This window comes from Diaphorina citri, unplaced genomic scaffold (assembly GCF_000475195.1).
Source record: "Diaphorina citri unplaced genomic scaffold, Diaci psyllid genome assembly version 1.1 scaffold2841, whole genome shotgun sequence".
NCBI classification, from domain to species: domain Eukaryota; kingdom Metazoa; phylum Arthropoda; class Insecta; order Hemiptera; family Psyllidae; genus Diaphorina; species Diaphorina citri.
The window spans coordinates 13,405-26,302 of record NW_007380257.1 but is presented as its reverse complement, the minus strand read 5'-3'; the positions used below and the strand labels follow the sequence as shown (position 1 = coordinate 26,302).

The following is a 12,898-nucleotide window of genomic DNA, read 5'->3' as shown; positions in this document are numbered from 1 at the left end:
AAAATTCTTTCAAAATATGATCATAACTTAAATGATTAATTTTCAAAATCCTTTCAATTAATTTTAACTCTGTGCATGTTTTTAATCCCAGCAAAGGACTGCACTCAATATCACAAAGAATAAATTCTAATCTATGAGATTTATTAGTTTTTTCTAAAAAACACATGAGAAAAACGCTACCAATAATTGGAATTTTCTGATTGCTAACATTGCACAAATTCCAATTATGCCTAGTAATTTTAGGTTTCTTATCAGTGAAAATCTCATTAAAAAGCTTAATAGGTAATAAATTAACTGGACTACCTGTATCAAGTTTACATTCCATTGAAACATTATTTACATTTTTGGTTTCTTATCAGTAAAAATCTCATTAAAAAGCTTAATAGGTAATAAATTAACTGGACTACCTGTATCAAGTTTACATTCCAATGAAACATTATTTATTTGGTTTCTTATCAGTAAAAATCTCATTAAAAAGCTTAATAGGTAATAAATTAACTGGACTACCTGTATCAAGTTTACATTCCATTGAGACATTATTTACAATCAAATTTTCTTTCCAATCCTTTTGATCTCAGCAGTTTGAAATATTGGTTATATTTTTTGGTGTTTACTACTTGCATACTGAATTTTCAGGTAGACAGTACTACTTGCATACTGGAAAAACCCGGTAAACTGGGGAAAAATACCTCTCAAAATTTGGTCCCACAGAAAAAATCCCTTATTATCTCCCATGAAAGAATTCTAGAACGCAAAAAAAACTTTCACAAATGATCACCTTTCTGGGAATGATAGGGTTAGGTAGTACGCGAAAAGAACTTTCACAAATGATCAACTTTCTGGGAATGATAGGGTTAGGTAGTACGCGAAAAGAACTTTCACAAATGATCAACTTTCTGGGGGAATTATAGGGTTAGGTAATACAAAACAAGATCTTTCACAAATGATCAACTTTTTGTGTTTTATTGGGTTAAGTATAGTGTAGGACAACTTATAAAATGGACTTCATAATTAATTAAACAAAATTAGGAAAACAGGGGAATATTTTTGTCCCATGTAATAAAAAAAAATCCCTCAACCTTTTGAAAAATAAACAAAAAAGACCCAGAACGCAAGTCGGACATCTTTTTCCATTTTAATACGCAACTAGAAGGTTAAAATTGAAATAGTACGCAAGTTACCTACAGCCATTTATTTTTCTTCTCCCAGGTACCTAAAGCAAGATCTAAGGTTCACCAGTCCATTACAACTAGAATGGAGCTCAGCCTCTCAATGTTCTATACTGCACAACTCCATTCTACATACATACAAGTGGCGTTGGGTTGTGGACGCAGCACAAGGTGTGGTGTCGGTTATAGATGGAGCGGAAGTTCTTGTTACGGATTTCAGTCAGAGCTTTATTCCACCTCCTATGTGTCTGGAACGAGTTCAAAGTCCTGGTAAGATATTTCGTAACAAGGGTTTTGGTTGGTCCAACCATACCCCTGTAGAAGGTCCTGGGTTCAATATCCAGAAATGGTTTAAAATAATAATAATAAAAAATGGTGCCAACCTAGTTTGGAAGGTAGTGCGACTAGCCTATAATCACTAGGTCCCAAATTTGATTCCCGCTCGGTGCGAACTTTATTCTAAAGAGATAAGGTTCGTTCCCGGATCATCTCACGTTCTCCTATCCTGTCTTCCTTCTATTTTCGCTTTAGGGACGATTTGACCTTTTATAAAACTATAAAACCTCGAAAAAAAATCCAAGAGATAAATTTGATTATAGGTACCGCCTAAAACACAAAATTAAGTAAGTATAGGAGCTAGAGAGAAAAAAGTTGACCCTTTTGATTTCTTATTTTCCAGTGACTGGTCAGAGTGTCAACCGCGTGCTACGGTTTGCGGACTCCGGTGACCTGTTGGTAGTCACCGCTGGAGGATCAGTACATCGGTTGAATGCCCAGAGTGAAACACTGACTATAATGACTACCAATAGTGAGAGTAGAAAGATGAATGTGTGGAACGAGAAGAGTCTGGTTTGTGTGGACAACAGGGGAAACCTGTGTGCTGTGGATATGAAAGGCCAAGTGGAAAATTTGTGAGTAATTTTTTTAGCAATTCCATGATCTGGTGGATTAGTCAACAACGGGTGCTTTAAAAAAAAAAAAAAAAAAGTTTAATAAATCAACAGTAAATTTTGCAAAGAATTGCTACAGAGTAGTTTCATTTCACAAGTCTAATTAGTTAGTAATAATTAGTATAATAATTAGTTCAGTCCCTTCATCTACCCCTTTTGGCAGGTTCCAAGGCCAAGGGAGCACCTTTCGCCTAACTCTGTGGATTGCTGAGTATCTAACTTTAGGCCGATTACCTCTACAGTGAAGTACAGTAAAAAGAATTTGGGATATCACGGGTCAGTAGGCAGTCCAGCCACTGTCTTCGTGTAAACAACACTGACGTCCAGCAAACCAGCCATTACTATTGGACGTCCGTTAGTGATTTCACAAGTCTATGTGCGCCAGCCATTAACTGACCAGAAGAAATGTCGTAGTTCAAATCCCAGTAACGAAAGAGTAATTCTTTTATTTTTATTGAATTTCAATTCCTTTAAAAAGTTCTCATTTATAACCTTTTCTCGTACAGATTCACTCCTCCTTCACGCATCGTCAGCGTTGATGTCAAATCATCTACAGAGCTCATTCTCCAACTTGAAAACCTCGACGTTCTCCTATACTCACGGAAATTCCCTACGTCTCCCGAGCCCAATACGAACGCGCTTGAAGCCAACTCACAGAAATCTCCGATGTTTGCCGAGCCCAATACGACAGCGCTCGAATCCAACCCGAGCTCCCACGAAGTCGAGTCGATAATACCTACACTTTTTTTTTTTTTTCTTAATTTGTATTGTCAACTTGAATTTTTAATGTAAAGAAATGAGGCCTTTTTAAACGGATTGTAAAATGCGACTTTTTAAGTCTTAGCCGACTGTATAAACAAGATATAATTAATCAAATAAAATTGTTTTCCAGAATCGGACATCAAACCTGCAATCACAGAGCTTCACTCGGAACTATCCGATGAAATTGACACATTAGAGCGAAACTTCTTCGCTCAGTTGAACCGACTGGAGGTAGTTCGCAGTTTGCCTCCTCCAGTGGTGACGGGTGTGAGAGGGAGCGGGGATGATGAACTGAGTGACTGGGGATCCGACACTGCCAGCACCATGTCCACGTGAGTTTTAATTTTTTCCGGAGGTGCTGGGTTCGAATCTCGGCCAGGGCGGAAATTTTCTTTCCAAACTTTTCCGTTCTTGGATAGGCATGGATGTAAAAAAATGTGCCTTGAAGTAATGCGAAAGCGGTTGTTGCTTTAGCGGCTTCAGTGGTAGCCGAGTGGTGATGGTAGAATAATGAAAAGATATCTTTTTTTTTACAGTTTTTTTTTTTTTTTTTTTTTTTTTTTTTTCAAGAGATTTTAACGAAATTTTAACTCTTTTTTTCCCCTTTCCTTTTTCAGGATAGATTTGAATCTCCTGGTAGATTTCTACCCACCCGACTATTCTATGCTGGTGGAACAAGTTCAAGATCCAGCCTGGCTTAGTTGCTTCATAGCGGATCTCAAGTCTGATGATGTGACCAAATTGGATGCTTGTTATGCCGAATATTATACCAAGGTAACTGACGATTGCCAGTTTCTAGCTTGAAGGGAAGCGCGTCTTACTTGTAAGGGTTTTGGTCGCGGCTGTGGGACTATAAATAGGGGCAAGGGCCTGGTTGTGGCTGTGAGACTATAAAAAATAGTGATCAGAGCAGCCAAACTCTAGCCTAGGTAGCTGGAGGTTGATCAGAGCAGCCAAACTCTATGCTTCACAGGAAAAGCACAGGTCCTCATGATGGTTGACTGCAGTTCTGGACGGTCCAAGTAATCTTGGGTAGAGACCATCAACCCCCACTCGCCCTCGGCGCAACGCTACAACAACAACTAACCGTTTGTCAGCCTAGTTAACTTGAAGGGTAGCGCGTCTGCCTTGTAAGGGCTTGGTCGCGGGTTCGATCCCCGCCCCGGGCGGATTTTATCCTACGGTAAGATTCTGCATCCTTTCTTAATTTGTATTGTCAACTTGAATTTTTAATGTAAAGAAATGAGGCCTTTTTAAACGGATTGTAAAACGCGACTTTTTAAGTCTTAGCCGACTGTATAAATAAGATATAATTACCTAATCAAATAAAATTGTTTTCCAGAATCGGACATCAAACCTGCAATCACAGAGCTTCACTCGGAACTATCCGATGAGATTGACACATTAGAGCGAAACTTCTTCGCTCAGTTGAACCGACTGGAGGTAGTCCGCAGTTTGCCTCCTCCAGTGGTGACGGGTGTGAGAGGGAGCGGGGATGATGAACTGAGTGACTGGGGATCCGACACTGCCAGCACCATGTCCACGTGAGTTTTAATTTTTTCCGGAGGTGCTGGGTTCGAATCTCGGCCAGGGCGGAAATTTTCTTTCCAAACTTTTCCGTTCTTGGATAGGCATGGATGTAAAAGCATGAGCCTTGAAGTAATGCGAAAGCGGTTGTTGTTTTAGCGGCCGAGTGGTGATGGTAGAATAATGAAAAGATATTTTCCTACCTACATATTTTTCTTCTCCCAGGTACCTAAAGCAAGATCTAAGGTTCACCAGTCCATTACAACTAGAATGGAGCTCAGCCTCTCAATGTTCTATACTGCACAACTCCATTCTACATACATACAAGTGGCGTTGGGTTGTGGACGCAGCACAAGGTGTGGTGTCGGTTATAGATGGAGCGGAAGTTCTTGTTACGGATTTCAGTCAGAGCTTTATTCCACCTCCTATGTGTCTGGAACGAGTTCAAAGTCCTGGTAAGATATTTCGTAACAAGGGTTTTGGTTGGTCCAACCATACCCCTGTAGAAGGTCCTGGGTTCAATATCCAGAAATGGTTTAAAATAATAATAATAAAAAATGGTGCCAACCTAGTTTGGAAGGTAGTGCGACTAGCCTGTAAATTTGATTCCCGCTCGGTGCGAACTTTATTCTAAAGAGATAGGGTTCGTTCCCGGATCAGCTCACGTTCTCCTATCCTGTCTTCCTTCTATATTCGCTTTAGGGACGATTTGACCTTTTATAAAACCTCGAAAAAAAATCCAAGAGATAAATTTGATTATAGGTACCGCCTAAAACACAAAATTAAGTAAGTATAGGAGCTAGAGAGAAAAAAGTTGACCTTTTGATTTCTTATTTTCCAGTGACTGGTCAGAGTGTCAACCGCGTGCTACGGTTTGCGGACTCCGGTGACCTGTTGGTAGTCACCGCTGGAGGATCAGTACATCGGTTGAATCCCCAGAGTGAAACACTGACTATAATGACTACCAATAGTGAGAGTAGAAAGATGAATGTGTGGAACGAGGTACCGGGTCGAGGGTTCAATTCCCGCCCGGGGTGGATTTTATCCTAAACAAATAATGTTCGTTCTCGGAACGGCTGGCTTTCTCGTATTCTGTCCGTCTTGTCTTTTCGCTTTTGGGAGCCATAAGACCTCCTTTTCAGAAGATCCACTAGTTCATGTGAAGTAAGTATGTAATTAATTAAGTATCTATTCCCTCTTCCTTCTAGCGAAATCCCAGAAGGATCCAAAAGAGTACGTCCCCTATTTGAACGGACTCCGCTCCCTGCAACCGTACCAAATGAAGGCCGAGATAGATAAGCAGTTTGGCTCCTATGTGAGTGCTGTACGACATTTCGCCTCCAGCAGTGACGAGGCGGAGTTGGAAGAGTGTTTGGAGTTGATACGGAAACATAAGCTGTGGTCCCAGGTGCTTGATGTGTTCCCGAAATCTTCATCCAGGTATGTGAATTTTCTCCAAGAGGTTTCATAGAGGGAACTGTAACTGCTAAGGTCTTATCGTCCCGAAATCGAAGAGAGGAAGGCAAGATAGGAGAAAGCCAGCCGTTCCGAGAACGAACCTTATCTATTTAGGATAAAATCCGCCCCGTACGGTAATCGAACCCGTGGCCTAGCGCTTATAAGGCAGACGCTACCTACCAAGCTAACTAGGCTGGCTCAAAATTAATGAATTGGAATGAAGTGTCCCTTTCAATGTTTATGTAAAAAAGAAAAAAATAAATAAAAGATCACTTTATAAATAGGATAGGGAAAGCAGAATTTTCCTGAAGGGCCGTTTCAGTCTCATTCTTGCAGTATAAATAGGGTATATTCTTTTCCTGCCCGGCTAAGCCCACCACCCCAACCCTGATAGACCTCTGGGAGAAACCAATGCAAGCTGCCACCTTCCTGAATCTCATACCAAACCTGGAACCTGTTGGAAATGTTAACTGCGGGCCTAAGAGGTAAAACGGACTAACCCACACTAACTTCATTTTGAGATAATTGGAGTCAAAGTCTAGGAGTGGCACTTGAGTGTACAGAGGTCTTGTGACTATGATTTTTGGTATACAAGTAACTACAGCTGATATCGTTATAATTCATCTACCAGTGCCCTAAATCACCAAAGTATGGAAAAGTATTTACAATTCCATATTTCGATATTTATTTATTTTATTTTTACACAATTTAGCTACATAGGCCATTTGCGGCAAATAAATAAGGTGACCTAGAGTTCTTTTAGGAAGTTGTTCCTCTTTAGGAAACGCATCAGGACATCAATGGAGTCAGGGTCGTTTTTAAGCATCGTCAGCGTTGATGTCAAATCATCTACAGAGCTCATTCTCCAACTTGAAAACCTCGACGTTCTCCTATACTCACGGAAATTCCCGACGTCTCCCGAGCCCAATACGAACGCGCTTGAAGCCAACTCACAGAAATCTCCGATGTTTGCCGAGCCCAATACGACCGCGCTCGAATCCAACCCGAGCTCGCGCGAAGTCGTGTTTCGTTTGCCCGAACTATGTACGCATTTGTCGTACGGGGCGGGTCATTATTTGTCGCTGAGTGCGAATCATAAGCTGTACGATAATGGCGAGTTGGCCGCTAGCGATGTTTCCTCGTTTGTCGTACACAGAGATTGGCTCCTCCTCACAACGCTTACGCATAGACTTGTGCTGTACCGATTGGTGCCTGGCCGACAGGTGAGTTATTATTATTGAAAATCTGTTGTGAATGTCACACAACTTTCCTTGTTCTATTGATGAATCATACCAAAAAGCGGTCAAAATACCGCCAACCGCATTATCGATGTTAACCAAAAGTTTCGTGATGCATCCTTGTTACATTTGAGTTTTGCATACCAAATTTCAAGTCTCTTATCGTCCCGAAATGGAAGGAGGACAGAATAGAAGAAAGCCAGTCGTTCCTAGAACGAACCTTATCTGTTTAGGATAAAGTTCGCCCCAGGCGGGAATCGAACCCGCGACCTGGCGCTTACAAGGCAGGCTCGACGAGGCAAGTGACTATGTTTGAATCTTTCAACTAAATATCGAAACGAACACTTTTAATTTTTTACACGTGATTCGTCCAAATTCAAAATTCTGCTTTTCCATTGGCTATTACACTTGTAAGATACTTTTCCATACTTTGGTGATTTAGGGCACAGCAGATAGAGGGCGTTTCGGGCTCTGGGTTAGTCCAAAAAACTGAAAAAACCCAAAAATCAAAAATGTGGGTTAGTCCGGTTTACCTCTTAGCCCATCAACTGATCCGCTGTCACTGCAACAACAACAACAACAACAACAACAACAACAACAACATATTCTATTTTTCGAAGAGTGCTTGGAGTTGATACGGAAACATAAGCTGTGGTCCCAGGTGCTTGATGTGTTCCCGAAATCTTCATCCAGGTATGCGAATTTTTCCAAGAGGTTTCATAGAGGGAACTGTAACTGCTAGGGTCTTATCGTCCCGAAATCGAAGAGAGGAAGACAAGATAGGAGAAAGCCAGCCATTCCGTTTCGGGCTGTGGGTTAGTCCAAAAATGTGGGTTAGTCCGGTTTACCCTTAGCCCCTCAACTGATCCGCTGTCACTGCTAGAACAACAACATATTCTATTTTTTGTTTTTCAGCTATAAGAAGATTGTCAAGGAGTACGCGTTTCAGTTAGAACTCAAAGGCCGATGGGAGGAGGCCGCCGTTATGTATGAGAGAGGAGAGGCCGTAGAGGAGGCCGTGAAGTGTTTTGTGAAGGCCGGAGCCTGGAGGAGTGCCCTGGCCTTGGCCAAGACACTCAACTATGGGTAAGAGCATGTTCACAATTGTCGTGAGTTTCATTTTTTTCCGAGTGTCCTGTAGGCATTGTAATTTAAGCCGTGAAGTGTTTTGTGAAGGCCGGAGCCTGGAGGAGTGCCCTGGCCTTGGCCAAGACACTCAACTATGGGTAAGAAGTGCGCAATTGTCGTGAGTTTCATCCGATTTTTTTCCGAGTGTCCTGTAGGCAATGTAATTTAAATGAGAGTGTTCCCACTACACACGACACGATTTTTTTTCCGAAAGACAAGTATGAACGGGCTTTTCAAGTTGATTTTTTCTTCTTCTTCTTCTTCTTCTTCTTCTTCTTCTTCTTCTTCTTCTTCTTCTTCTTTTTAATGAGTATACTGCAGTTCGGCTTTTGGTTACTGGCTAACCCAAATTGAATGACGCAGAGTCGAGGATTTTTTTTCAATAGGTCTCATTCTGGCAGTATAACAGGGTACCAAACTAGGCTAGCCTAATTCTGTACACCCCTTGTCCCACAGGTCTGAGCAAATGAACACCCTGTATTCCGAACTGTCACGCAGCCTGGAGTCCAAGCGTGACTTCACGTCTCTTGTAATTTCAGCTTTGTAGGTGTTGTGGTTCTAGAGATAGAGCGATCAGTGTGTGAAATGTGAATGGATCTCGTTCTTATAATATAAGATTAAGTATCTATTCCCGGTTCCTTCTAGCGAAATCCCAGAAGGATCCAAAAGAGTACGTCCCCTATTTGAATGGACTCCGCTCCCTGCAGCCGTACCAAATGAAGGCGGAGATAGATAAGCAGTTTGGCTCCTATGTGAGTGCTGTACGCCATTTCGCCTCCAGCAGTGACGAGGCGGAGTTGGAAGAGTGCTTGGAGTTGATACGGAAACATAAGCTGTGGTCCCAGGTGCTTGATGTGTTCCCGAAATCTTCATCCAGGTATGCGAATTCTTTCCAAGAGGTTTTTATAGGGGGAACTGTAACTGCTGAGGTCTCATCGTTCCGAAATCGAAGAGAGGAAGACAAGATAGGAGAAAGCCAGCCATTCCGAGATCGAACTTTATCTCTTCAGGATAAAATCCGCCCCGTACGGTAATCGAACCCGTGGTCTAGCGCTTATAAGGCAGACGCTACCTACCAAGCTAACTAGGCTGGCTCAAAATTAATGAATTTTAATAAAATTCCGACTACAGAATTGGAGATCATAGGAAATCCGACAGGATAAGGCATTGAGTTGAGATTCATTTACAGGAGCATTTAATTCTTTATTGTAGTAGGTAATTGAAAAGGTTGATACATAACTGTATCCAAAGCCTCATATTTAATCTTGCAAATCTCAAACATGAGCCTTTACTTATCTCTTCAATCAAATTATATATTTAAAAAATAATAATAATCATCTCCTAGTATCTAAGCTTAAAACAAAATACTACGGGAATCGAACCCGGCACCTTCCTAATCAAAACAAGTATCAGTACCAGTTCACGCGAGAAGCGAGAAGCAAGTACAAATTCAGTACATTTCTTTTCTAGTACCCTTCTCCACTCCCCGCATCTACTCTCTTGATTTCAGATCCGAGATCTTTTTCCCCATTCACATAATATTCTGAAATATAGAACTTCTCACTCTCGACGTATTCCTACTTTACTCATATCATTCCCCGTGTCCCTTACACGGGCAATAGGGTTACACGTTACAGGATTTGACAAGGTATATGCACAGACCTAATACACTACACCCAAACTATTTCTGGTATTGACCGTATAAGGGTATAACCATTTGGCGCTTTTTAGGGGCCTGCGGTCAAGACTAGAGATGGGTAATACTGAATACATTCACGATCCGGATCCGCGGATACGGATCGAGCGTCGATCCGATTACTTCAGTGAGTACAAAAGTATTCGAATACTTTTTACTCGTACTACGTACTCATCATAATATCATCGCGTAGGTAGATACAGATACTTCAGCAAGTCGCAAGACCCCAGAGTTATAAATAGGTAGGTAGGTACCTAAGGAGAAGGAAATAATTATAAGACTAATAGGTTCAAGAACTCAAGAACAATTATTATTAGGTATTAAAGTTTTTAATGTAAATTCAAAAGAGTAAGGTTAGTACACTTAGTACCTAGTACACTTAGTACCTATAAGGAATAAAATTGTTAGGTATTCTGTTCTAAATTTCTAAATACCTACCAACTATTTAAAAACAAAAGCTGGTTCAAGTGGTTCAGGTTTTTTCCCGATCAGGTTTTTTTCCCCGACACAGATGTTGTGCCGAGGACTGATTCTGATAGAATGAGACCCGAACTGTTCCGAAATAATCCGATGCGAGCTCGGCGACTCCTCCCACCTTTCTTTTCTCTTCTCTTCTTGTTCTTGTACTCAACTCAAATATTCGAATACATTACTCATAGGTTTCTATGTAAGAATAAAGATACCTATTTACTCATGATTACTTTTTTACTCACGGATACTTTTTTCAGTAATCGAGTATTTCTTGTTGCGATCCGGATCGTACGGATATTGTGACGATCCGTAGTTTAATGAGTAAAGTATTCACTCGTATCCATCTCTAATTTAAATGAGAGTGTTCCCACTACACACGACACGATTTTTTTTCCGAAAGACAAGTATGAACGGGCTTTTCAAGTTGATTTTTTCTTCTTCTTCTTCTTCTTCTTCTTCTTCTTCTTCTTCTTCTTCTTCTTCTTCTTCTTCTTTTTAATGAGTATACTGCAATTCGGCTTTTGGTTACTAGCTAACCCAAATTGAATGACGCAGAGCCGAGGATTTTTTTTTCAATAGGTCTCATTCTGGCAGTATAACAGGGTATCAAACTAGGCTAGCCTAATTCTCTACACCCCTTGTCCCACAGGTCTGAACAAATGAACACTTCTTCTTCTTCTTCTTCTTCTTCTTCTTCTTCTTCTTCTTCTTCTTCTTCTTTTTAATGAGTATACTGCAGTTCGGTTTTTGGTTACTGGCTAACCCAAATTGAATGACGCAGAGCCGAGGATTTTTTTTCAATAGGTCTCATTCTGGCAGTATAACAGGGTACCAAACTAGGCTAGCCTAATTCTCTACACCCCTTGTCCCACAGGTCTGAGCAAATGAACACCCTGTATTCCGAACTGTCACGCAGCCTGGAGTCCAAGCGTGACTTCACGTCTCTTGTGACCATGTTAGACCTGTCACGCCTGTATGAAATGGAAGATCTGATAGGTAAGTGAATAGTCACGTGACTTTGTTAGAATTGAGGCGTGAGAATAGTTTGATGCGTGACGAGACGATACCTTGTCATGTATACCTGTCACGCCTGTATGAAATGGAAGATCTGATAGGTAAGTGAATAGTCACGTGACTGTGTTAGAATTGTCACGCCAGTATGAAGTGGAAGATCTGATAGGTAAGTGAATAGTCACGTGACCATGTTAGAATTGAGGCGTGACAATCAAACTCTAACCTTGGACCTGTCACGCCAGTATGAAATGGAAGATCTGATAGGTAAGTGAATAGTCACGTGACCATGTTAGAATTAAGGCGTGACAATGACGCCAGTGTGAAATGGAAGATCTGATAGGTAAGTGAATAGTCACGTGACTGTGTTAGAATTGAGGCGTGATAATGCGTGACGTCATGTATTGTGCGTGACAATCAAACCCTAGCCCTGGACCTGTCACGCCTGTAACCTTGGACCTGTCACGCCTGTGTGAAATGGAAGATCTGATAGGGAAGTGAATAGTCACGTGACTTTGTTAGAATTGAGGCGTGATAATACGTGACGTCATGTATTGTGCGTGACAATCAAACCCTAGCCTTGGACCTGTCACGCCAGTGTGAAATGGAAGATCTGATAGGTAAGTGAATAGTCACGTGACCATGTTAGAATTGAGGCGTGACAATGCGTGATGTCATGTATTGTGCGTGACAATCAAACTCTAGCCTTGGACCTGTCACGCCTGTATGAAATGGAAGATCTGATAGGTACATAAGAATTGAGGCGTGACACTAGTTTGACGCGCGACGTCATAGTTCGTATTGTGCGCGACAATCAAACCCTAGCCTTGGACCTGTCACGCCAGTATGAAATGGAAGATCTGATAGGTAAGTGAATAGTCACGTGACCATGTTAGAATTGAGGCGTGACAATGCGTGACGTCATGTATTGTGCGTGACAATCAAACCCTAGCCTTGGACCTGTCACGCCTGTATGAAATGGAAGATCTGATAGGTAAGTGAATAGTCACGTGACTGTGTTAGAATTGAGGCGTGATAATATAAGAGGTTTGAAGAGGGAAGGAGGACAGCCGTTCCGAAAACAAACCCTATCTGTTTCGGATAAAAATTTACCCCGGGCGGGAATCGAACCCGTAACCTAGCGCTTACAAGGCAGACGCGCTACCCTCCAAGCTAACTAGACTCATCAGACCAATTTGAGGTTGATAGAACCTACCCTATCTAATCTACACAAGTACAGGCTAAAAATGTGAAAAACAAACTCGAGTGTTTCTGCAATATGCAATACACGTTTTATCGATCTGCGTTTGCGCATTAAACGTTGGAAGAATTAAACTAGTGTTGGGAATAATCGATTATTTCACATAATCGATTATCAATAATCGATTATAAAAAATAATCGATTAATCGATTATTAATCGATTAATAATCGATTATTCTAATACGTGGAAAAGTCATGAGAAAAGTGCCTTACCCTAGGGGGGGGGG

The 12,898-nt window shown here is 41.3% G+C and overlaps 1 protein-coding gene and 1 long non-coding RNA gene across 2 annotated transcripts; both read left to right on the top strand.

Moving 5' to 3' along the window:
* The first annotated feature begins 3,843 nt into the window (after window positions 1–3,843).
* On the top strand, window positions 3,844–12,303 carry LOC103519622 (elongator complex protein 1-like). The gene is made up of 8 exons (XM_026831069.1): window positions 3,844–3,865; window positions 4,224–4,425; window positions 4,634–4,863; window positions 5,250–5,417; window positions 5,617–5,848; window positions 8,020–8,190; window positions 11,274–11,360; window positions 12,168–12,303. Exons 1-8 carry the CDS (start codon window positions 3,844–3,846, stop codon window positions 12,283–12,285), a joined length of 1,230 nt encoding a protein of 409 aa, XP_026686870.1. The 3' UTR covers window positions 12,286–12,303.
* Window positions 9,984–10,763, top strand: LOC113471709. Its single transcript, XR_003394304.1, has 2 exons — window positions 9,984–10,170; window positions 10,657–10,763. It is a non-coding gene; the product is annotated as an uncharacterized LOC113471709 (long non-coding RNA).
* Window positions 12,304–12,898: the final 595 nt, after the last annotated feature.